At 40.7% G+C, this 20240-nt stretch overlaps 1 protein-coding gene across 1 annotated transcript; it reads left to right on the forward strand.

Moving 5' to 3' along the window:
- Nucleotides 1-480: 480 nt before the first annotated feature.
- mast3a (microtubule associated serine/threonine kinase 3a) lies at nt 481-19996 on the forward strand (the record flags this gene model as incomplete). Its single annotated transcript, XM_079651023.1, has 23 exons — nt 481-489; nt 1578-1735; nt 4180-4255; nt 4481-4690; nt 6002-6103; nt 7742-7874; nt 9622-9704; nt 9967-10052; nt 10481-10689; nt 10800-10938; nt 11140-11272; nt 11371-11536; nt 11674-11775; nt 12433-12555; nt 12782-12894; nt 13212-13393; nt 14335-14456; nt 14545-14733; nt 15141-15364; nt 15584-15706; nt 15878-16014; nt 16225-16409; nt 16759-19996. 23 exons carry the CDS (start codon nt 481-483, stop codon nt 17625-17627), a joined length of 3873 nt encoding a protein of 1290 aa, XP_079507149.1. The 3' UTR covers nt 17628-19996.
- Between the last annotated feature and the right edge of the window lie 244 nt (nt 19997-20240).

The following is a 20240-nucleotide window of genomic DNA, read 5'->3' on the forward strand; positions in this document are numbered from 1 at the left end:
TCTCCCTCTCTTTCTCTCCCTCTCTCTCTCTCCCTTTCTTTCTCTCCCTCTCTCTCTCCTCTCCCCTCTTTCTCTCCCCTCTCTCTCTCTCTCTCTCTCTCTCTCTCTCTCTCTCTCTCTCTCTCTCTCCAGTCAGCCGTTAAACAAAACGGCTGACTGGAGTAGGATGTTTTTGATTGAATGATTCAGTCATAACAGGATATGTCCAACCATGATGCATCACTCCTTCATCAGCTTTTACACACACTTTTCAACTACGGACAGGAGATCTGAATCATCCTTTGTTTTTCTTGAATGAGTACAAATGAACGTTTTTATAATAATCCAATACAACATTTTACTTTATATGTGTGTTTGTCTTCCTGAAATCAGCTCTAAACTCAGTATAATTAATGGGAACAAAGAGGTAATATTTGACCATGTGACCATGCTGATTACATGACTTTGTACCGAGATGGTTTGGGCCGTACTGTTTCGACCATGGGGAAAGTACTGGAATTTTCGGCCTTATCTCTAAAATAACATGAGTCTTGTTAAAATACATGACTTCTATTTCCTGAATGACATCACTCATGAGTAGGGACTTAACATTTCCTCACTTCCTTTCAAGGAAAAGTTAAAACGCTATGGCCCAGTAACCCCCATCAGCTATTTGTTGATGGTTTCCGTGTTAATTATCTTGAGAAAGTCATTACTAAAACTGCAGTTGGCTGTAAAAACAATGCCTGTTCTCCTCTGTCACGGCTGTAATGTTGTATAGCCAACCACATGGCTTGGAGACGGTGAGGTCAGCCTTCCCCACACAAAGCCCCTTTCAGGCTCGCTGTCAGTGAGGTCTTTATGTTGCTTTCGCCCGCTTCTGACACGTCTCTAGTTTCTTTCTCTCGGGCATCTTTCTCCCCCTCTTTCTGTCCCTTATTTTCAGTTTTCGCTCTGTTTTCCTTTCTCTTCTTGTCTCGCTTAGCTCGTCTATTTCCTCCGGTCAGATGAACCCCCTCTTCTCTTTACCTCTTCCTAAAGTGAAACACAAGATCCCAGCCAGATGGAGTCCTCATAAATTCCAGGCTGCGTGTTACACATTTTGTCTTGGAAAGAGAAAAAACGAATGCATGCACGGCCAACACAACAGCCGCCGCTGCGTGCCTCAGGCGTGCTGCAGCAGGGAAGAAATCAGAAGCTTTAGAAGAGCAGAACTATAAAGCTCACAGTCCTCTTGAAAACTATAGGGATTCATTGTGATTTATTTTACTGCAGACCTTTCTCAGCATGTCCTTTTTAAAATGTTACATCTAATTCAGAACTATAGTGGAGCGTGAAACTTTTTAGACTGTGAGCATTAACAAGATAATGAGTGAATCTGAGAGAGCAGCTGTGTGAGTCTCTTGTTCGAAAAAGCATTTAACTCAGGCTGTTATATCATCAAAGAAGCACAACCTGATATGGATACACATTTGCAAAGTGGGGAATAACCGTTTTTAGCCAGTTATTGCTTTAATAGCAACATTGGAATATATTCTAGTTCACTGATTATTATTTCCTTCTCTCTTCCACATTCCCTATTTCCCTTTACCCCACAGTCCTCTTCTTCCCAGGAGTTATTGCACCAGTTGCCCTTCCAGCCCACGCAAGATGATCTCCACTTCCTGTTCAAACATTTCCGGAGCACGGAGAGTGTGGCAGACGAAGAAGGAGCGCAGGCCTCGCCCCCTGTCAGGCTCCGTTCACGCAGTCTCAGGTAGCCTGGATTTGAATCATTAAAGAACTTTACTGCAGAGAAGAATGGACCACACACACATTGGTGTAGCACTCCACTGTGAGAAGTGTTAATCTAATCAGATTAGAGCCACACCTCTCTTGTTTTACGTTGTGTGTTAATCATAAAATAATTGAGGAGGGATAATGTCAGGAGGCACTGTTTACCACTTCTAATACACTCAAACATATAAGAAACACAAAATGCAAAGCTTCAACTTGTAGTGTAGTGTATCTAGTTTGGCTAAAATGCAGTGTTGTTTTAGCTGGGTTGGTTAGCTAGTTAACCAAGCCTTCTGGTTTGAATAACTAATTGAAGCCTATTATGAAATAGCTTACTCAATACATGAATGCCCTCAGTGTGAATGAAAGAGAAGAAAATAAGTCATGCCTGCCATTTGTATTTTTAATTATTGAACCAAAGTTACTTCTCTTCAATTGTTAGCTTTCTGTTAGCTATTGAGCTTTAGTGACAGCCTCCTGTATGTTTTCCTTATATTACACAGCTGCTTACTCAAACATGGATTTGAGATCGTTGTATGAGAGGGAAACTGTTAGCAGTGCTGCAGACACTGAATAGCCTGCAGTTAGCAACAGTACTGTAAACACAAATGCAAACACAAAAAGCTGCTCAACCTCAAACCAACAAAAGTAGGTTTAATGTTCCTCAGCGTCTTACATTTAGAAATAATGAAGTAGTTGCTGGGAGGATTTGAACAAAGGGCGATAATTATTGTATGTGGTTCTGGGAATAAAGTTGTACCATTTTTATACTGAGTCCCAGGATTAGAATATAGCATTTTATAAACATTTAGCATGTCACATTTATCACATTAAACACTTAATACAAACCCTATGAACTGCACTTGTGGTGGGGAGTTTCGAGGTTGCTGGAGGCTTTTTTATAATGGGCTGTTGAGGGTGTTGGCAACATCTTGATGTGGTTGTTTCTTTTCACTAATGTGTCATTGCCCGGGCCACATATACATATATATATATGGATGTATACTGCAAATCTATATATATATATATATATGGCAGAGAATGTTCTAGATGTTAACTGCTCTACATATGCAGAAGCAGTGGCTCTGTACTCAAAGGGGAAGAGGTCACAGTGAAGGCTTTTATAAATAAAGGTTGATATCATATATGGATCTTTAACTCTAAGGTCTAAGTTGATGAGATAATATGAAATGGTCCAATATAAAGTTACAAAAAACATTTACAGGCATCCAGGCTTGTTAACTGTGTTCGTGGTTGGCTGATCCTAAAGTCTTAAAATGCTCTAATTGTAAAATCTCAATATAATTGGTAACATCTATTTAATAAAAAAAGAACTTACCGCATGCATTTCACTATAATGTCATGCAGATTCGCATTAACGCTTAACAGTTCAATACGAGATTCAAACCCTCTAAAAGTTTCATTTGACTTTTCAAATGCTATTAAAAACGCACTGGAATTACTGCGTGCATTAAATGTGGAATACGATGACTGACAGGTGTCCATGTTTCTCTAAAATAGCTCTAGAGGGTGTGCAACGCGTTTCTTAGTGCCTTCAAATGGTTCCCAAGGGGTTAACTATTGCCCTCTAATAAATCCCCTGCTGTGCAACTCCAACTGTTTTAGTTGCACCAAAATAGTAACTGCATGTCACTTGTTGATATTGTTATGTGTAGTATGTGATGCATAGGGCACCAAACGTTGCTATTCTTAACATTTGTGGTGACAGCTCTCTGATTTGTAATGTGTACGGACGGCTTTAAAGGTGCCCCGCTCGTAACTGAAGCCCTGTGCACACAACAGATGTGGTCATGGATACTGCAGATGAGAACCTGATCTGAATCACATTAGTGTTTTATTCAAAACATGCTGGGTTTATGGCCCGGCATGGCAGTAAACGCTTTCAGTCCAACATGTGCGCTTTAGTCTTAAGAAACTTTTGTTTAGCTTAAATAAGATTGATAGTTGTGGTTTTTACAGCTTTAATATGTGTTTGGTATTCAACCATTGCAGGTACTAAACTTTATACATATTTCTGACATACTTCTAAAAAGAAGGCATTCATTGGTATTCAAATGTTTTTAATCAAATCAGAGAAATGCTAATACATAAGAATTATAACTTTATATGCAAATGTAATATAAATTGGCTAGTTAAACAATATCTTCCTGCGTGGCTGAAACGGAAACCTGGCAATGTATACAGCAAAGCATATGTTGTGAAGGATACATTTCAAACAGCATGGTAATTAATTACAATTTCTTCTTCAGCTGTGGTTATTGTACATTTAACATTTATTTCCAAAAGCCATTTATTAAATGTGCAAATCTAACTTATTAAACCGTAGGAGCCAAATATGATTCAGATGTAGAATCCATTTATTATTGGCTGTATCTCTGATCTATTTTTCTGTTTCTCATCCAGCCCTGGAAGGACCTGTGGAACATTTGACAATGAAATCGTCATGATGAATCACGTCTACAAAGAACGTTTCCCTAAGGTATAGTCGTTTCTTTTCACCACTTTATCTTTTATTTCTTTTTCAGTCTGAGCTGTAATGGTTAAACATCTTCAGTTTGCAAGTGCATTTCCATGCAAAAAGATGATATACCACTAACCACTTTTTTACACAAAATAAAAATCTCGACTCTTCAAACTAAAGTAAATTGTTGTCAAGAAGCTGTCACTGTTTTAAATGAAGTCTTCCATCTTTCTTGTCTCCCAGGCAACAGCCCAGATGGAGGGTCGGCTGCTCGACATCATCGCTGAGGTCTCCCTGGACACCGCTCTGCCTCTGGCTGACGGAGTGCTGGGATTCATTCAGCACCAACTGGTGGAGCTCGCCAGGGACTGTCTGGATAAGTCCCAGAATGGCCTGGTCACCTCCAGGTACTTTGTGGAGCTGCAGGAGAAACTGGAGAAGCTGCTGCACGAGGTGAGTGTCTCTTATTATCCAGCCACTCTTTGTTCTTTCTTAGAAATCCTCAGTGGATTTCTGATTGTTGGTAGCTCAGATTGCCCTCTGGGACGTTGCATGCTGTACTTTAGTAGCTTCACTGGGAACATTGAATGGAAATTGCTTATATAGTACATCCACAATAGAGTGGTTACAGCGTACATGCCATATTACCGCAACATCCGGTTGTTGCATGCCATACCCGTGTCTTTACCCATGTCCAGTGTCTGTCTCTGCACTGTCAAATAAAAGCAAAAAGTCCTCACTAAAACTATTAAAACAAATAAAATAAGAAATGGCCTCCATGATTGGTTCTCATATGTTGCTATTTCCAGTTCATTGACCAGTAATTGTGTTGTCATTTTGTGTCATTACTTGAATATGTGCAGTTGTCAAGTGTTTGATTATGCAATGATTTATAACATAACCTTTCCAGCAACAATTTGACTGCAGTACATGCCGCCTCTTTTGCGAAACAGATTAGAGCTTCTGCTGCAGACTCCAATGACTTTTTCTCTTTAAACAGAACGTTTCAAAGTTAACATCCAGTTATTCTTTAGCCACAGTCAGTACAAAGTGGATGCAGTGCTTTCTTGTGTTCCTTCAGTCTCTACGTAGTTGATTGTATTATTTTAGTTGATCCTACTGTACAACAGGGTGCACATTATTCTGCCTATAATTTCCACTAAAGCCACATTTCTGTAATTATTCTTCCATCTTGCCAATAAAATGATTTTCCGTCTTAGTAAGAGTTTATTTTAAGCGACTGTTCCCTGCTGTCACATGTTAAAGTGCTTGAGTTTGTCCCTTTGCACGCCACCTCTTCTCTGGAATAAGAATTGCTGTTTTATAATGCTTTCCTTCTTTCCAACTTTTGGAAGGCGATATCTTTGAAAACAAATCTTGTAACAGGTGTGACGGGTTGAGACCCAGATGATCAGGTTAAACTCTGACTTAAATCCCTCTTAAAACCTGCCCTGAAACCTCTGTTTGACCAAGGCAAAGCAATGTTAGCGTAAGATATGGAGACAATGAAGGCTAATAATAGGTTTCACAACTGTTTTCTCATATTTATAAATCTGGCAAGGCAGCAAAAAGAAATGAGTATTGTTGCAAGATGTCAAAACACCAGCCTAGATCTATTGAATCACCGAGATGAAATGGATGCTAAAAATAATATGAGCCAGAGCGAAGACAGCTTCTGTGGGTGGGACTGTCTGCCTTATGCCTCGTGCCAATTGCATTAAGTCCAAAATAATAATCCATCATCCTTTGTCTTTTCCCGGTCAGGCGTATGAGCGTTCAGAGAGCGAGGAGGTGGCCATCATCACCAAACTGGTGAAGACGATTCTCATCATCATCTCCAGGCCGGCCAGGCTGCTGGAGTGTCTGGTAAGTCTCACTGTCAAACAGTAGTGATCAGGAGGGACATAATATCAACGTGATGTCTACCAGCTGACAGTCTAGAGCTAAATATATGTCCCTTTTTAAATGCAGGCCTCACAGGTGACTCGTATACATTGATGACATGGTGTTATAATGATAGTCGTCGCTGTAATAATAACAACACAGTTTCATGTTGGAGTTAGGAAGCAGAAAGCCTACCTTGTCAGACTTGATTTTAGTCCTTTTATTTTCCATTCAATATTGACAGTGGGTTTTTATGAGAATTCAAGATCACAAGAAAAACACAGTACTGGTTTGACCTTTTCAGCCTCTTACTTATCAACTCGAGCAATGGTGTTTCCTAATTTTTCTCCTGTTGTGTTGTTATTAGTGTTCATTTCGTCAGCTATTTTTTTATTTAGTTTTAGTCTTAGTCCTGTGTTAAATTTCCTTTTCAGTTTTAGTCATATTTAGTCACCTTCATCCTGTTTTTATTTAGTCAAGTTTTAGTCGACTAAAAGTCTGAGCATTTTAGTCTTATTTTAGTCAAAGAAAACAAATTATTTTAGTCTACTTTTTGTCAATGAAAACTGTTGAGTCTTTTTTAGTCCTCAGATTATATAGAACATTTCAGTCAAACTAGTCTAGCCAAAACCAATAATTTATCATTTTAGTCAAATTTATTTCACAATAAGATTATAGTCTATCTTGTCCTTATTTGAGGAAAAACACAGGTTGATTAAGAATGTAGCTTTGCAGAGAGTATCAGGTCAGGTTGTGGTGTTTTTACCAGCTGTGTTATGGCCACATAGCTTCCCTTCTGATAAAACAATGCATCCGCTTTTTTCCTCCGCCTCATGGTAGTGAACATGGGCTCAAATATCACATCGCTTCTTTCTTCCAAGCAGTGGTGGCTTTAGACTTTTTCGTTGTCAGTCATTTTGACGGACAGGATTGTAACATTTCCGTCATAATCCATTATTACCCGTCGAGTGCACAATTTATCACTCACTTTCGCTGACAAGGAGGGGGGGGGTGGTAGTATTCGGTTAACGCGACCACTGCTCCCAAGCCCTGTTGTTGCCATTTTATTTTCTGTTAAATAAGGTTCGTTAGACCCGAGTCTTCCTGACAGTTCAGTGTGCCGCTGTCCGGTGTAATTCAAATGTACCGCCGCGCGCAGCACAGACACACAGCTGCTGCCCAGCCGCAGCACCGGAAATGGAACCACTGGGAGAAAAACTGACTATCAGAGATAACGTTATCTTTGATAATATTTCGTCTCCTCATTTTTCGTCAACAAAAGTAAAGAGAGATTTTGGCATAGTTTTTATTTAGTAAATTACATTTTCGTCTCGTCACTTTTCGTCAACGATATTGCATGATGATTTCGTTACAGTTATTGTTTTCTGCCGTCGGTGTCGTCTCGTCATCGTCTCGTTTTCGTCATGGGAAAAAAAGGTCGTTGACGAACATAGTTCGTCATAGTTTTAGTCAACAAAATGAACACTAGTTGTTAGCAGCATTTGTGTCCTTTTGCAAAAGTGTCCTGTGATAGTCATGAATGCTTTTTTATCTGATCCAAAATAAATGACATTCAAAATGCAAGGAAACCACATCACGTCTTTAATTCCTCTCTCACAGGAGTTTGATCCAGAGGAGTTTTACCAACGTTTGGAGGTGGCAGAGGATCAGGCCAAAGTCGGCCACGGCATCAAGACAGACATTCCCAAATACATCATCAGCCAGCTCGGCCTCACCAGAGATCCCTTAGAAGGTGCAATGATGATTCATTTGTTTGCATTCTGTATTTTACCTACTATAGTGTCTATTTAGGCCTTTTGAGAAGACCTTTAAGACTAATGTTTACAGTATGCTCGGACTGGATAGGAATGACATTAAAAACATTATCAGAGCTTTATCTTCATCGCTATCTTACTAGGGATGCCAGAAACTGACCGTGTGACGGAGGGGGGGCGGGGTCGGTGTGTAGCAGCGCAGGCTGCGCTGCTGGCTTCCTCCAAGTTTACAGTAAAACAAACTGGTGGTGTGACCAATGGCCCTTTACAATTATTAATACTATTACTATTATTAGCATTAGTCTATATTTTGGTTGAAACTAATCCAGGAAAAAAATGAAAAACATAAATAATAATACAAAAATATATAAATAAAATCGAATTTTTAAAAATAATTTTCGATTATGGAGACTGTAACGAATATTCGAAAAATCAAATAATCGCTGGCATCCCTATGTCTTACAATATTTGTACTTAAATCCTATGGTAAGGAGTTTATTTCCTTTGGATTTCTGTTTACTTTTCAACAAGAAAAATAAACATAGATCAAATCATAATGTTACTGGAGAATTTCTTTAAATAATTTAAATGGGGAAACCATTATTCTAATGGCACTTTTCTTGTATGTTTGATATTGTTATTATTGCAGTAAGTACTGTTATTTTATGTTGAACTTTTGCACATAAGAAGATGGTATTGTTACCCATTGTAAACAAGCTTCAATTTGTGACAGGACTTCATATATAATATTCATCATATTATGTCACTTTACTCAAAACACTACTCCTTCCCTGTGCTGTCTTTGAACTTGTTTTCTGATTTCATTGTGTCTGTTCTTCTTGAGCACACCTAATGAATGTGGATTTCCCCCTAGTATTAGATCCTGCCTTAGTTTTGCTAAGTCTTTCATTGTTCAGTTAAAAAGGCTGTGCATTTAGTCTCTGTAATTGACCATTGAAAGTACTCCCTCTGCAGAACGACACGTCAGTATTGCTTTGTATGATATTCAGCAGAGTGGAGCGTAATTCAACCGAATTGGAAAACCTTTAATGAGTTTGCAGAGACATTATAACTTAATCATGTATAAATGTGATTTGGAAACGGTGACAATTGTAATTTCGTTAAGCATCATTAGTCGGTTACTATCATTCGCAAACAGTTGAATAACCTCTCATCGCTCTCACTGATTTTTATTTAAAGGGGACCTATCATGCAAAATGCACTTTTTTGTACGTCTTGTATACATGAATATGTGTCCCCGGTGTTCCAGGGAACTCACCAAGTGTCAGAAAACACAACCCTCTCTATTTTCCTCCATACCCAAATCTCTAAAAACGGGGCTGCAACGGAGCTGATACAGACTGATCCAGATTTGAAATTGTCCTTGTCAGAAACGGGGTGCTCCGCCTATATGGGCAACTCTCCACCTATCAGGTGAATGAGAGGTTGCGTGGCATGGTAACAGCATGGTAACATTACGCTCGTGCCTCGCCCCCCTCCTTTGCAGGGGGGCGTGGTCAGCTGCAGCTCATTTGCCACAGAATCAGCCCGTGTGAAGACAGGGCTAGAATACAGCAAATAGAGCGAAATGAGGCATGGCTAAAATGCATGATCTGTTCAGACATGTTTTTATATAGGTATGGACCTACAATATATGATTCAAATATAGCATGATAGGTCCACTTTAATCTAAAAAGGAGTTTTGTGTGTCTGCTGCTGTTTCAGAGATGGTCCACCTGGAGCAGACCAGTCCGAGCCACAGAGCCAACAGAGAGTCTGACGACACAGGAGACGGTACACATATGCAGGTAAAGCTTATATTAGATGGTAAATAAGTAGTTATAATGAAATATGAAGTGATTCTTAGTTTGAAAGGCAAAATAGAAATGTACAAACAACACTCAAGGGGTTGCTGCGACCATTTAAATGATATAAAGAGCTCTTTCGGGAAAGAAAACTCTTAATATGATCACAATGAAGTCCTGAAGTGCATGTATTTATGCTTTCCATGAGCAATGCAGCAACTTAGTTCCTGTTTTTTTCCTTCCGTTTCCTTTTTGTATGATTCAGGGCCGAGCAGCCTGCACCCCTCCTCGTAGGAAACCACTGGAGAGCGACTTTGAGACCATCAAGCTCATTAGCAATGGCGCCTATGGGTGAGTAAGACAGACGTCTTTGTTTCCGACTAGCTCAGATTCTTTGTTGACACCACAGAGAGCCCAATAAAAGTGGAAATGAAACTAAAAAGAGGATGTGTTGTAGTTTGGGTCAGAGCACGGACAGTGTAGGAACTACCCAATGGGAATTATTATTATTTTATTATTTTTCCTCTTGTCCCATCAATCGAGTCGTTTCATTTGCCATCAGCCATTATTTTGCAGTAATTGTTTTTATATTGGATCTTAATGGAAATGCATTAACAAACTGGGCCTTATGTTCCAAAACCTAATTTGGATTAAGTGGAAAATAACAAAGAAACTTATTTCAATACTACTAGTTAGTACCAACAAAAAATCTGTACAATTTGATTTGTTATGTGTTTAATTTCATGTTGTCCTCTTCCATCTGTTCCCCTGTCATGCAGGACTGTTTTTCTGGTGCGCCACAAGGAGACCCGTCAACGGTTTGCCATGAAGAAGATCAACCGGCAGAACTTGATGCTGAGGAATCAAATCCAGCAGGTGTTTGTGGAGCGAGACATCCTCACCTTTGCTGAAAACCCATTTGTGGTTTCTATGTTCTGCTCCTTTGAGACACGGAGGCACCTCTGCATGGTCATGGAGTATGTGGAAGGTACGGTTAGAATGATCCACTCATACATATCATGTCTTTAAAGACTAATGTTATTCTTTACCCACTATAAGCCCAAACAAAGCATCTGACTGTCTGTCTTTGTACTTTAGGTGGGGATTGTGCCAACCTGTTGAAGAACATCGGTCCTCTGCCTGTGGACATGACTCGGCTGTATTTTGCTGAGACTGTCTTGGCTTTGGAGTATCTTCACAACTACGGGGTTGTACACAGAGACCTCAAACCAGACAAGTGAGTCCTCATTTAACTTCTTTCTCTCTCGGCTCTGAGGTAGCTCCAAAGTAAGCTTTAATCAGTTTTAGACTTGCCATTAGAGCCTGGCAATCTTTTTGAAGTAGTCACAGAAGCGTTCAGCCTTTGATACTTTTTTTACCCAGTCTAAATCTAAGTTTTGGGTAAGCGTTTGATGTGTTCTGTTTCCTTCTTTTGTAGTTTGTTAATCACCTCCATGGGACACATTAAGCTGACAGACTTTGGGCTGTCAAAGATCGGTTTAATGAACATGACCACCAACTTATATGAAGGACATATCGAAAAGGATACCAGGGAGTTCATCGACAAACAGGTCTGTCTCTTCTCTTTTCATCTCTTCATCTCATCTTTAACGATCTCAAACCAACATCAATATTTTCTGTCTCTTACATCTTCCTTTCCTCTCATCAGGTGTGTGGTACTCCTGAGTACATTGCTCCAGAGGTGATCCTGAGGCAGGGCTATGGCAAGCCAGTAGACTGGTGGGCTATGGGCATCATCCTTTATGAGTTCTTAGTGGGCTGTGTGCCTTTCTTTGGAGAAACACCTGAACAGCTGTTTGGTCAGGTGGTCAACGGTTAGTGCAATTCTCCTCAGTCATCACATACAGCCTTTCCACTCATAGATAGATATTGACCAACATTTAACGTTTATGTTGTGTTTTGATGTGATTAAATCCCTTCATTGGTTGATTGTATGTTCTTCTTTGTCCAGACGACATCATCTGGCCTGAGGGGGAGGACTCTCTGCCGGCTGATGCCCAGGACCTGATCACCAGACTGCTGAGACAGAGCCCTCTGGATCGACTGGGAACAGGTTGGTGGGGGTGTAACTGATGAGAAGTGGGTACACAACACTCTTAATTCAATTCAATTCAAAGGTTTTAGTGTCATATGCACTTAAGCTGCAGTGTAGAATAGGTCCTCTGACAATGTATATGTATAGAACATAGTTATATAAGAAATAAACAATAAAACAAATAAAAAAATTCAATTAAAAAAAAGCAACAAAAGACAATAGTGCAAGAAGCCTAAATACAGTACACGTAAATAGAAAATGATATATTCAAGAACAGAATGTAAAACTACTTTATGTTCCTTTGAGACACGGAGGCACAGGTCCCAGGTTACATTAGGTCTGCTACAATTTGTCAGGGCAGCCATGACACGGGGGATTTCACGGGAGAGAGATGTTTAGGAAAGTGTTATGTCAAGGAATATTTTTGAAAGATCACATTTAGCAATTGGTGGCAGTTAATCTTTAGGGCTGTGTCTGATAGAAACGTTCCATTAACATGGAACTTTTCCATTACATCAAAGTTGTGTGCCTAATGAGTGTTAATAAGGCAACAGGGAGATGTAAGGATATCAAAGGAGACACGGAGTAGCTGGGGATCAACTGTAAACCAAGTCGAAGGTGTGCAGATATGAAAGCATACCTGTTTGTCTGATTTTTATTTGTATTTTTCTTCAGGTGGAACCACTGAGGTGAAGATGCACATGTTCTTCCACGGTCTGGACTGGAATGGCCTCCTAAGACAGAAAGCTGAATTCATACCCCAACTAGAGACTGAGGACGACACTAGTTACTTTGACAGTACGTTACAGACCAGTCAGATTTATGGACGGATAAACACACGGTGCCTTTCATGATCTAATATGGACTGAGCTAACTACAATACAAATATGGATCACTTTCTGCACACAGAGACACACCTTTGTTAAAAACACAGAAACACACTGGACCAGGAGATTTTACAGTGATGGCAATTGTAGTAAGAATGTTTATTATTATTAATACACTGTCATTGTGTTTCTTATAGCTCGATCGGAGCGCTACTGTCACCTGGACTCGGATGATGACGATGAAACCAACGATGACGAATCATCTCTAGAGCTCCGACAGTTCTCCTCTGTGGCTCACCGCTTCAGCAAGGTACTGCCCTGACTATGTCACAAATTATTCATTTTGTGTAGAGTTAAAATGTAAGAAACCGTTTCATAAAGGTTTGAAGCCAAGCATTAATACAAGATTTGTGGAAATGTACATTTACATGAATATCTGTGAAGTTTTTGGGTCTTTTGGGGCAAATTAAATTCCTTTTCAAATTATTTTTTAATAAATATATATCAATAATAAATACACGTACCATTAAAAGATATATCTTAGAAACATTGGTGATAACCTTCTGATTAAGCAGTCCAGATATCATGGTTGAACATCAATGTGACCCATTTCCTCTAATGCTCCAGGTGTACAGCAGCTCGGAGCATCTGTCCACCTCCACGCCGTCCAACCAGAGCCTGTCGTCGTCAGAGCGCAGCCAGAGCGAGGAGAAGGAGGAGCGCTGGGAGGGCAGGGGAGGCCTCTCCCCATGCGATGGAAACAAACACTTGGCCAGTGGAGACAGGCGGACAGATGGACCCAGGGGGAGGTGAGAACTTGAACCGGGAAAGAGGGATGTCCTTATTATGAGGGGAAAGGATTGAAGCCAGACCTCGTTCTCACCTTGATGGCTTACCATTTTAGAGGATATGTGAGATTGAGGTGTATTATTATTTTGATTTTGATTCTATTTTATCTTTATTTTTACCTTGTGCGAATCCTGTTTTTCACTCTGATCTTGTTGCTGCTATAAATGCCTGAATTTCCCCACGGGATAATAAAGTTCCATCTTATCTTATCTTAATATTCTCTCTTCTTATATATGAAGCATTTTATTTAGCAAATAAGCAATTTTTTTCTGAGATTTAAAACATGTAGGATTATAAATCCATTAATAGGACATTTTGGGTACGTACGTTTGATACCTTTCATATGAAATTGTATGTGTCCCCTAATAGAGTAACCTCACATATACTGACAAAGTTACGAAGCTTCAGCAGTGAAACAGTTCTATTTATAGAATGAGTGGTGACTACAATGTAGTCTTTTTCCTCAAGGTTTAGTTTAGTTTAGTTTATTTGTTTATAGTGTCGTGGACAGTCCCCATTAATCAACCGTCACAAAAACAAAACAGTAAATGGGGCAGTTTTAGCCAACATTACTAATTTCCAGATGTTGTCCCCGGCCAGATGATAATGGACACCCTTAAAATCACCATACTTCAACAGCATTAGTTATAAATAAAGGATGAAAGACAAGTAGATACAGGCGAAAAGATGAATGTAAACATAAAAGAAACATACCAGCGCTAATTTGTCCAAACATATGGTAATGCAATTTACACTTAATAAGCGGTAAATCTGGATCATTGATAAAAAAAATGTAATTGCTCTATAGCTTTCCATAGGAAGAACATTGCTGCGACATCATTGTTCTACGTAAATAGACAAGTTTTCCTAAAATCGTCTTTCCACTGTATGTTCCTTGCAGTCTGCGACCTCGTGCTTCCTCCAGCTCCTCCCAGTCAGAGCGCAGTGCGAGCCCGCTGGTGATGAACAGCACCCAGAGCCTCGACATCATGCCCCGCTTCGCCATCTCGGCCGAGGAAGAAGGTAAGATAGGTAAAGACTGTATTCTCCTCTCCTGTTATTTGGCACTAATGAAGCATCATAACTCACACTCAATATGTCCTTATCCTAGATGGGTTGGTTTCCAACCTGCAGCGCATTCGGCTCCGGAGCAACAGCACAGGCACCAGGCCGTCCTTCCGCAGAGGGGCGTCCCGGCGCATCGCCCACCAGCTGGAGACCCCAGAGAAACCCAGATCCCCCGCTGGAAAAGTCCCCAAGTCTGCATCTGTCTCTGGCCTGTCCCTCATCATCACCCCAGGTATACAGGATTATAATACTGTCTATAAAATACAATGTACATGTTGGAATAGATTCAGTTGCTTAGTCAATTTCCAGCCATAGTAATATTTTGTTATATTTTATAGGCAGAACTGTAATCTCAATGCATGTGTTTACAGTGCCCTCTACAGCCTGATGCTGTGTAACTTGTGCAGTAAACACAAATCATAAATACAAATACTTTGGGGCCAAGATAAGAAGAATTTCACCTGACTAGTTATGATTCTGTATCCAAAAACCACACGTAGCAAAAATAACACCCCACCTTTAAGCAATATTATTGTATTTTTGTTATAGCAGTTTTATCTAATGCAAAATGTAGGAAAAATATCCATCCATAAGCACTCATCTGATGAGCTTTCTAATCATCTGTTCCTCCTGATCTAGATGACTCTGCAGGTCCTCCCACAAGCCCCAAATCGTCCCTGTCCCTGTCGTCCAACCCCTCGTCCAGGGACTCATCCCCCAGCAGGGACCTCTCTGTCAACGTCAGCTGCCTCCGGCCCCCTGTGGTCATCCACAGCTCTGGGAAGAGGTTCGGCTTTGCGTTACGAGCTATCAGAGTCTACATGGGGGACAGTGACGTCTACACCGTTCACCACATGGTCTGGGTACGTGTCTTCTCAGGTGTAGCCGTGGTAATCTTTAGTGAAACCAACCCATTCAACCAATTTAAAGTGTAATTGATTGATTAAACATGTTACATGTTTTTCTCACTGATAAATACATTGTTTGTGATAATTGCATAGGTGAAGTAGGTGTAGTCATGGTTACAGCTGATGGTTGCTTGAGCAGTCATTTTAATCTTTTGTGTGTGTTTGTGTCCACAGTGTGTTGAGGAAGGCAGTCCTGCGCACGAGGCAGGGTTGAGGGCCGGTGACCTCATCACTCATGTCAACGGGGAGTCGGTCCAAGGACTCGTCCACACTGAGGTCGTGGAGCTGCTGCTGAAGGTATGATAATTCATGATTCATTTATACAATTATGAAACAGTGTTGTATATTTTGATCATTACATTGTGTTTTAATTTAAACGTTTTGCTGCTAAATCATTCTGTGATAGCATATCATTTTGTGGCTCCTAAGAGAGATGCCTTATAGATTATGTTAATGTGTTTTTAACAGAGTGGCAACAGGGTGACTCTGCAGACTACCGCTCTGGAGAACACTTCCATCAAGGTGGGCCCTGCCAGGAAATCCAGCTACAAGGCAAAGATGGCCCGACGCAGCAAGAAGAGCAAGAAGAAGGATGGACAGGACAGGTACGTGACTTGATGCTTGACATATAGAACTCATGTCTGAAGCTTAGTATCAGATTTCAGATTGACACCTTACAATGACTCCATTCTTAAAGTCCTTCTCTTACATTTTGGTCGGCCTTTTGCCTCATAAGAGACACTTTTTTCCTTAACAGGCATACAAAAAACAATATTATTTACAAAACAAACCTGACACCTCTCTCCTCTGTGCAGCCGACGACGTAGCATCTTGAAGAAGCTGTCTAAGCAAACGCCTCCTCCGCCCATGCAGAGCAGTCGTAGCTTCTCTTCGGGTTTCCACCAGTCATCCAGCGACAGCCTCTCCGGCTCCCCCACACAGAGCCTCTCTCCTGGGCCATCCACACCGTGTCGCTCCCCTGCTCCCGATTACTCTGGAGGTGAGTGAGGTCACCCCACACTTGCATCCTTAATCTGCACACTTGTGCAAATATATCTTTATTCAAATGCTCAACATTTTACTGTGATACCTTCTTTCAACAGTTACTTTATCACTTTATTTTACAAACATTTTGTATTATTATTTTTTATTCTATTTTGTCTTTATTTTTACCTTGTGTGAATCCTGTTTTTTTAACTCTGACCCTGTTGCTGCCATAAACGCCTGAATTTCCCCAAGGGGATAAATAAAGTTTTATCTTATCTTATCTTAAAAGGAAGCTGTCAATCACTTTGTGTGTTGTGAAAAATATACTCATCCTAAGCTGTTTTATTTATTTATTTCGGCAGATTCAAGTTCCTCTCCGTGTTCCAGCTCCCCTAACTCTCCTGTCCCACAGCCCCGCCCCAGTTCCCTACATGTGTTGGGTCGTTACACCAAAGCAGGCCGCTGCAAGTCCACCAGCAGCATCCCTCCTTCACCTCTGGCCTGCATCCCGCCTCCTCAGCCCCTCTCTCCGCAGTGCTCTCCATCCTGCCTCCCGAATCACCCCAAGTCTCTTCAGGGTTTTCATGGAAAGACGTTGTCCCCTCCCACTATCACCCGCCACTCTGTGCGTCCCCGCAGCGCAGAGCCGCCGCGCTCACCGCTCCTCAAGAGGGTGCAGTCAGCGGAGAAGCTGACGGGAGACAAGATGACAGGGGGCTACCATGCTGAGAGGAAGGCCTACAGCACCCGCCGCCACACCATGGAGGTGCCTCTGTCTGAGGCGGAGGGGCTGGAGGACATGGAGGGGGACACCGCCACTGGGTTCGTCTGTGTCGGGGAGCATGGCCGTCAGGGTTTGTTCATTGGAGGGCAGAGAGGCTACCAGGACTCAGCCAGCGGAGGCAGCGAGCTCTACCGCTCCACCGCCTCGCCACAACACCGCAGCAGCAACCACCACTCCAACGAGGTGGTGGTGATGAGGAAGCTGGCCCTGTCGGATCGAAGGGATTCCTTTAAGAAGCAGGAGGCCGTGCAGGAAGTGAGTTTCGACGATTTGGAGGAGAGAGAGGCAACCCCGAGCCCAACGCCTCCTCTCACGCAGCCCAAGGATTTCAAGGCGTCCTGGATCAAGTCGGACAAGGCACAATCTGCTGTGAAACTGGAAGGAAGAGGAGCACAGGGTACAACAACACCGCAGAAAGCCAAGTCAAAAGACAAAGGAGGGTTTTAGTTGTATCGCTTTGCCAGGAAAACAGTACAATGAAGAGTGTCAGTGAGGCTGATTAGTGAAGAAGAGTCTTTGACCTGCTACTGTAACTTACATTTGAAGGCCTTGCATGTGTCCAGAAAACTGTGACCAAGTCAAAAATCATCACAAGCATCACCTCGAAGACGGAAGAGCAAATTAACATCAATTTTTCTCAGTAATATATGCATCCTGCAACACTGTTAACAGAATAATGACTGTCCAACTTCGTCCACTTCCTAGTTGCTTGTTTTCTCTCTTGGTTCTCAAATCACTGTGGGACCTGGAACTGATGTATTTTGTAAATAGTTTTTGTTTTAAATGAAGGAGACTTATTTATGAATTTGATTTGTATGCTCATCTTTGTTTGTGGTTGCTGAAAATGCCTTGGATGCTTCAGCTACTCTTGCACAAAAGAAAAGCCATGGAACAACTCTTCATTGTGGTTTTATAGCAGTTGCAGAAAAGGGCAGGTACCATCAGTCAATATTGTACCCTATTTTTTTTATACCTCAATACCTGTGTAGAATTGGGTGTTGTTTCCTGTTCCGTATGGGTCTTTAAAACAAACCAACGGTGTTTGTCCTGTGACGTATAATGTATTATAGACTCAAGAAGATTTAGCTGACTCTCCATCATACAGATTGTGGTGGCTCACAATTAGACTCATAGAACAAAGGCCTTGTATCAATATTTTGACAAAAATATCAACAGCTCAATACTCAAGGGCCTAGCTGTGGTGCCAAAGCATGGTTTAGCCATAGGAACCATTTAAACAGAGGTACTGTAGTTGTACATAAGAAGCTTCATGTATGCATGGGCTATACGTCCACTTCCTTTCTGTCCTGTAAAAAAAAGTGTGTCACTGATCAACACAGGTGTCTAGATAAAGCTTTGTGACTACCCTCAATAAGCAGACTGTTGTCCCTGTCACCCTTGTTGAATCGAGCCTCCGTCCACCTCCCCCCCACAAACCTTGTCTAGCTGAAGTGCACCAGTTGTCGTATCAGTATAAAAGTTAGCGCACCTTTTAATATTTCAGGACAATTTCATTCACTGATGGATTGAAAAGTTGTACAGTTGATGCCACAAAGAAAACTAGTTCCCTTGGCTGTTTTCTTAAAATGGGTGTTATGAATGATTGTTTACATTTTAGTGCAAATATGTGTGTGCTCATGGTTTTTGTTAAATTATTTAAAAAAAAAAAAAGTGAATGACTGGGAAGTCAACCAAAAGCCCTGCGCGGATGAAGGAATGAGTAGGGGTGATCTCCTTTTTGTATATTTTGATATGGAAACAGTCTTGTTGCAGTACTAATAGCCCATGCTGTTGATGTATATTGTATAAACAATGGTGGACCTTATAACAGCTGTTGAAAGTGTTTTTTGAAAGTGACCTTGTAACGGTAGATGGACTCGGATGCATTGTGTAATGTCACTTATGTGACAGGGTCTTAATCTCATGTTGTGATCAGCTTCAGAGGTTTGTGCATGTTTCACATCCCAGTATAAAATTCCTACTATTTTAAAACATATTTTTAGTTTTTCTTGAATTTGATGCCAAGTCACTGGTTTGGTCTTTAAAATTAGCGTCTTGTTAAGAAATGTGAACAAATTGCTTTTGGTTTTATCTTCTTTTAGAATTTTTTGTTCCTTTTTTTTAAAAAGCTGTTCTTTATTGGTTTTATTCAGAAACTGTTTTGATCAGCAACCGAAAATGAATATTTAAACTAATTAATTTTACAGAGATAAGACTTTTGTCCTGTTGGATTTTGGAGTAGAGGGAACTATTAATTTGGGAATTTATAACTGATGTTTAGCACATACTAAACCTTAAACGGTGCTTATAGATTGTTAGAAGCTTGTTTGTTACACATCGGTGAGGAAACTGTGTGTCTCTGTAGGATTTATCAGCGATTTTCTGATGCAATTAACATCATGGTATGTTATTTAAGATCCCTTTATTTTGTACCACCTCCAAACAGCCATATTATCTCTCGACCTTAAGTTGTATCATCATGTTATACTTCTTCAAACCAAGACTTCATTTTGTGGGGATAGGCTGTCCATGTTAGGTGTTTGGCATCACACATTAAAATGGAGCTCCAGTGTGTTTGTGTTTGTGTGTGTGTGATAAACTCAATGTGTTCATATGGGGGCTCAACTGTTTTCTCTTCCCCAACACTTAAGTTGTGGCTCTCCATTCAACCCCTTGTTCATAGATGACAAACTGGCCTTTATGAAATTCCTACAATGTGGGTATCTGATGCAGACTCGTGTGACATTTTTTTTTAATTGTCTTAACAGTGCTTGAAATAAATGCATTGCAAACGGGCTACAAGGTCCAGGAATACAGAGTGTGTGTGTCCTCGTCATTTGTCCCTCAAACAACAACAAATGCAAGGTAAACAATTGACACCATAAACAATCAAAAATCTTTCTTTGGTTTTATGCCGGTAATGTGTGGCACTTTAAACAGATAAACGCATATATAATCTAAATATAGATTACATATTTTGCACTATGTGTAGCAATAATAAACAATGTAAGATACACGTTTGACTCGCTAGATACAATTCAGGTTTTGTCCTTGGCAGTT

This window comes from Notothenia rossii (genome assembly GCF_949606895.1).
Source record: "Notothenia rossii genome assembly, chromosome: 9".
Taxonomy (NCBI): Eukaryota; Metazoa; Chordata; class Actinopteri; order Perciformes; family Nototheniidae; genus Notothenia; species Notothenia rossii.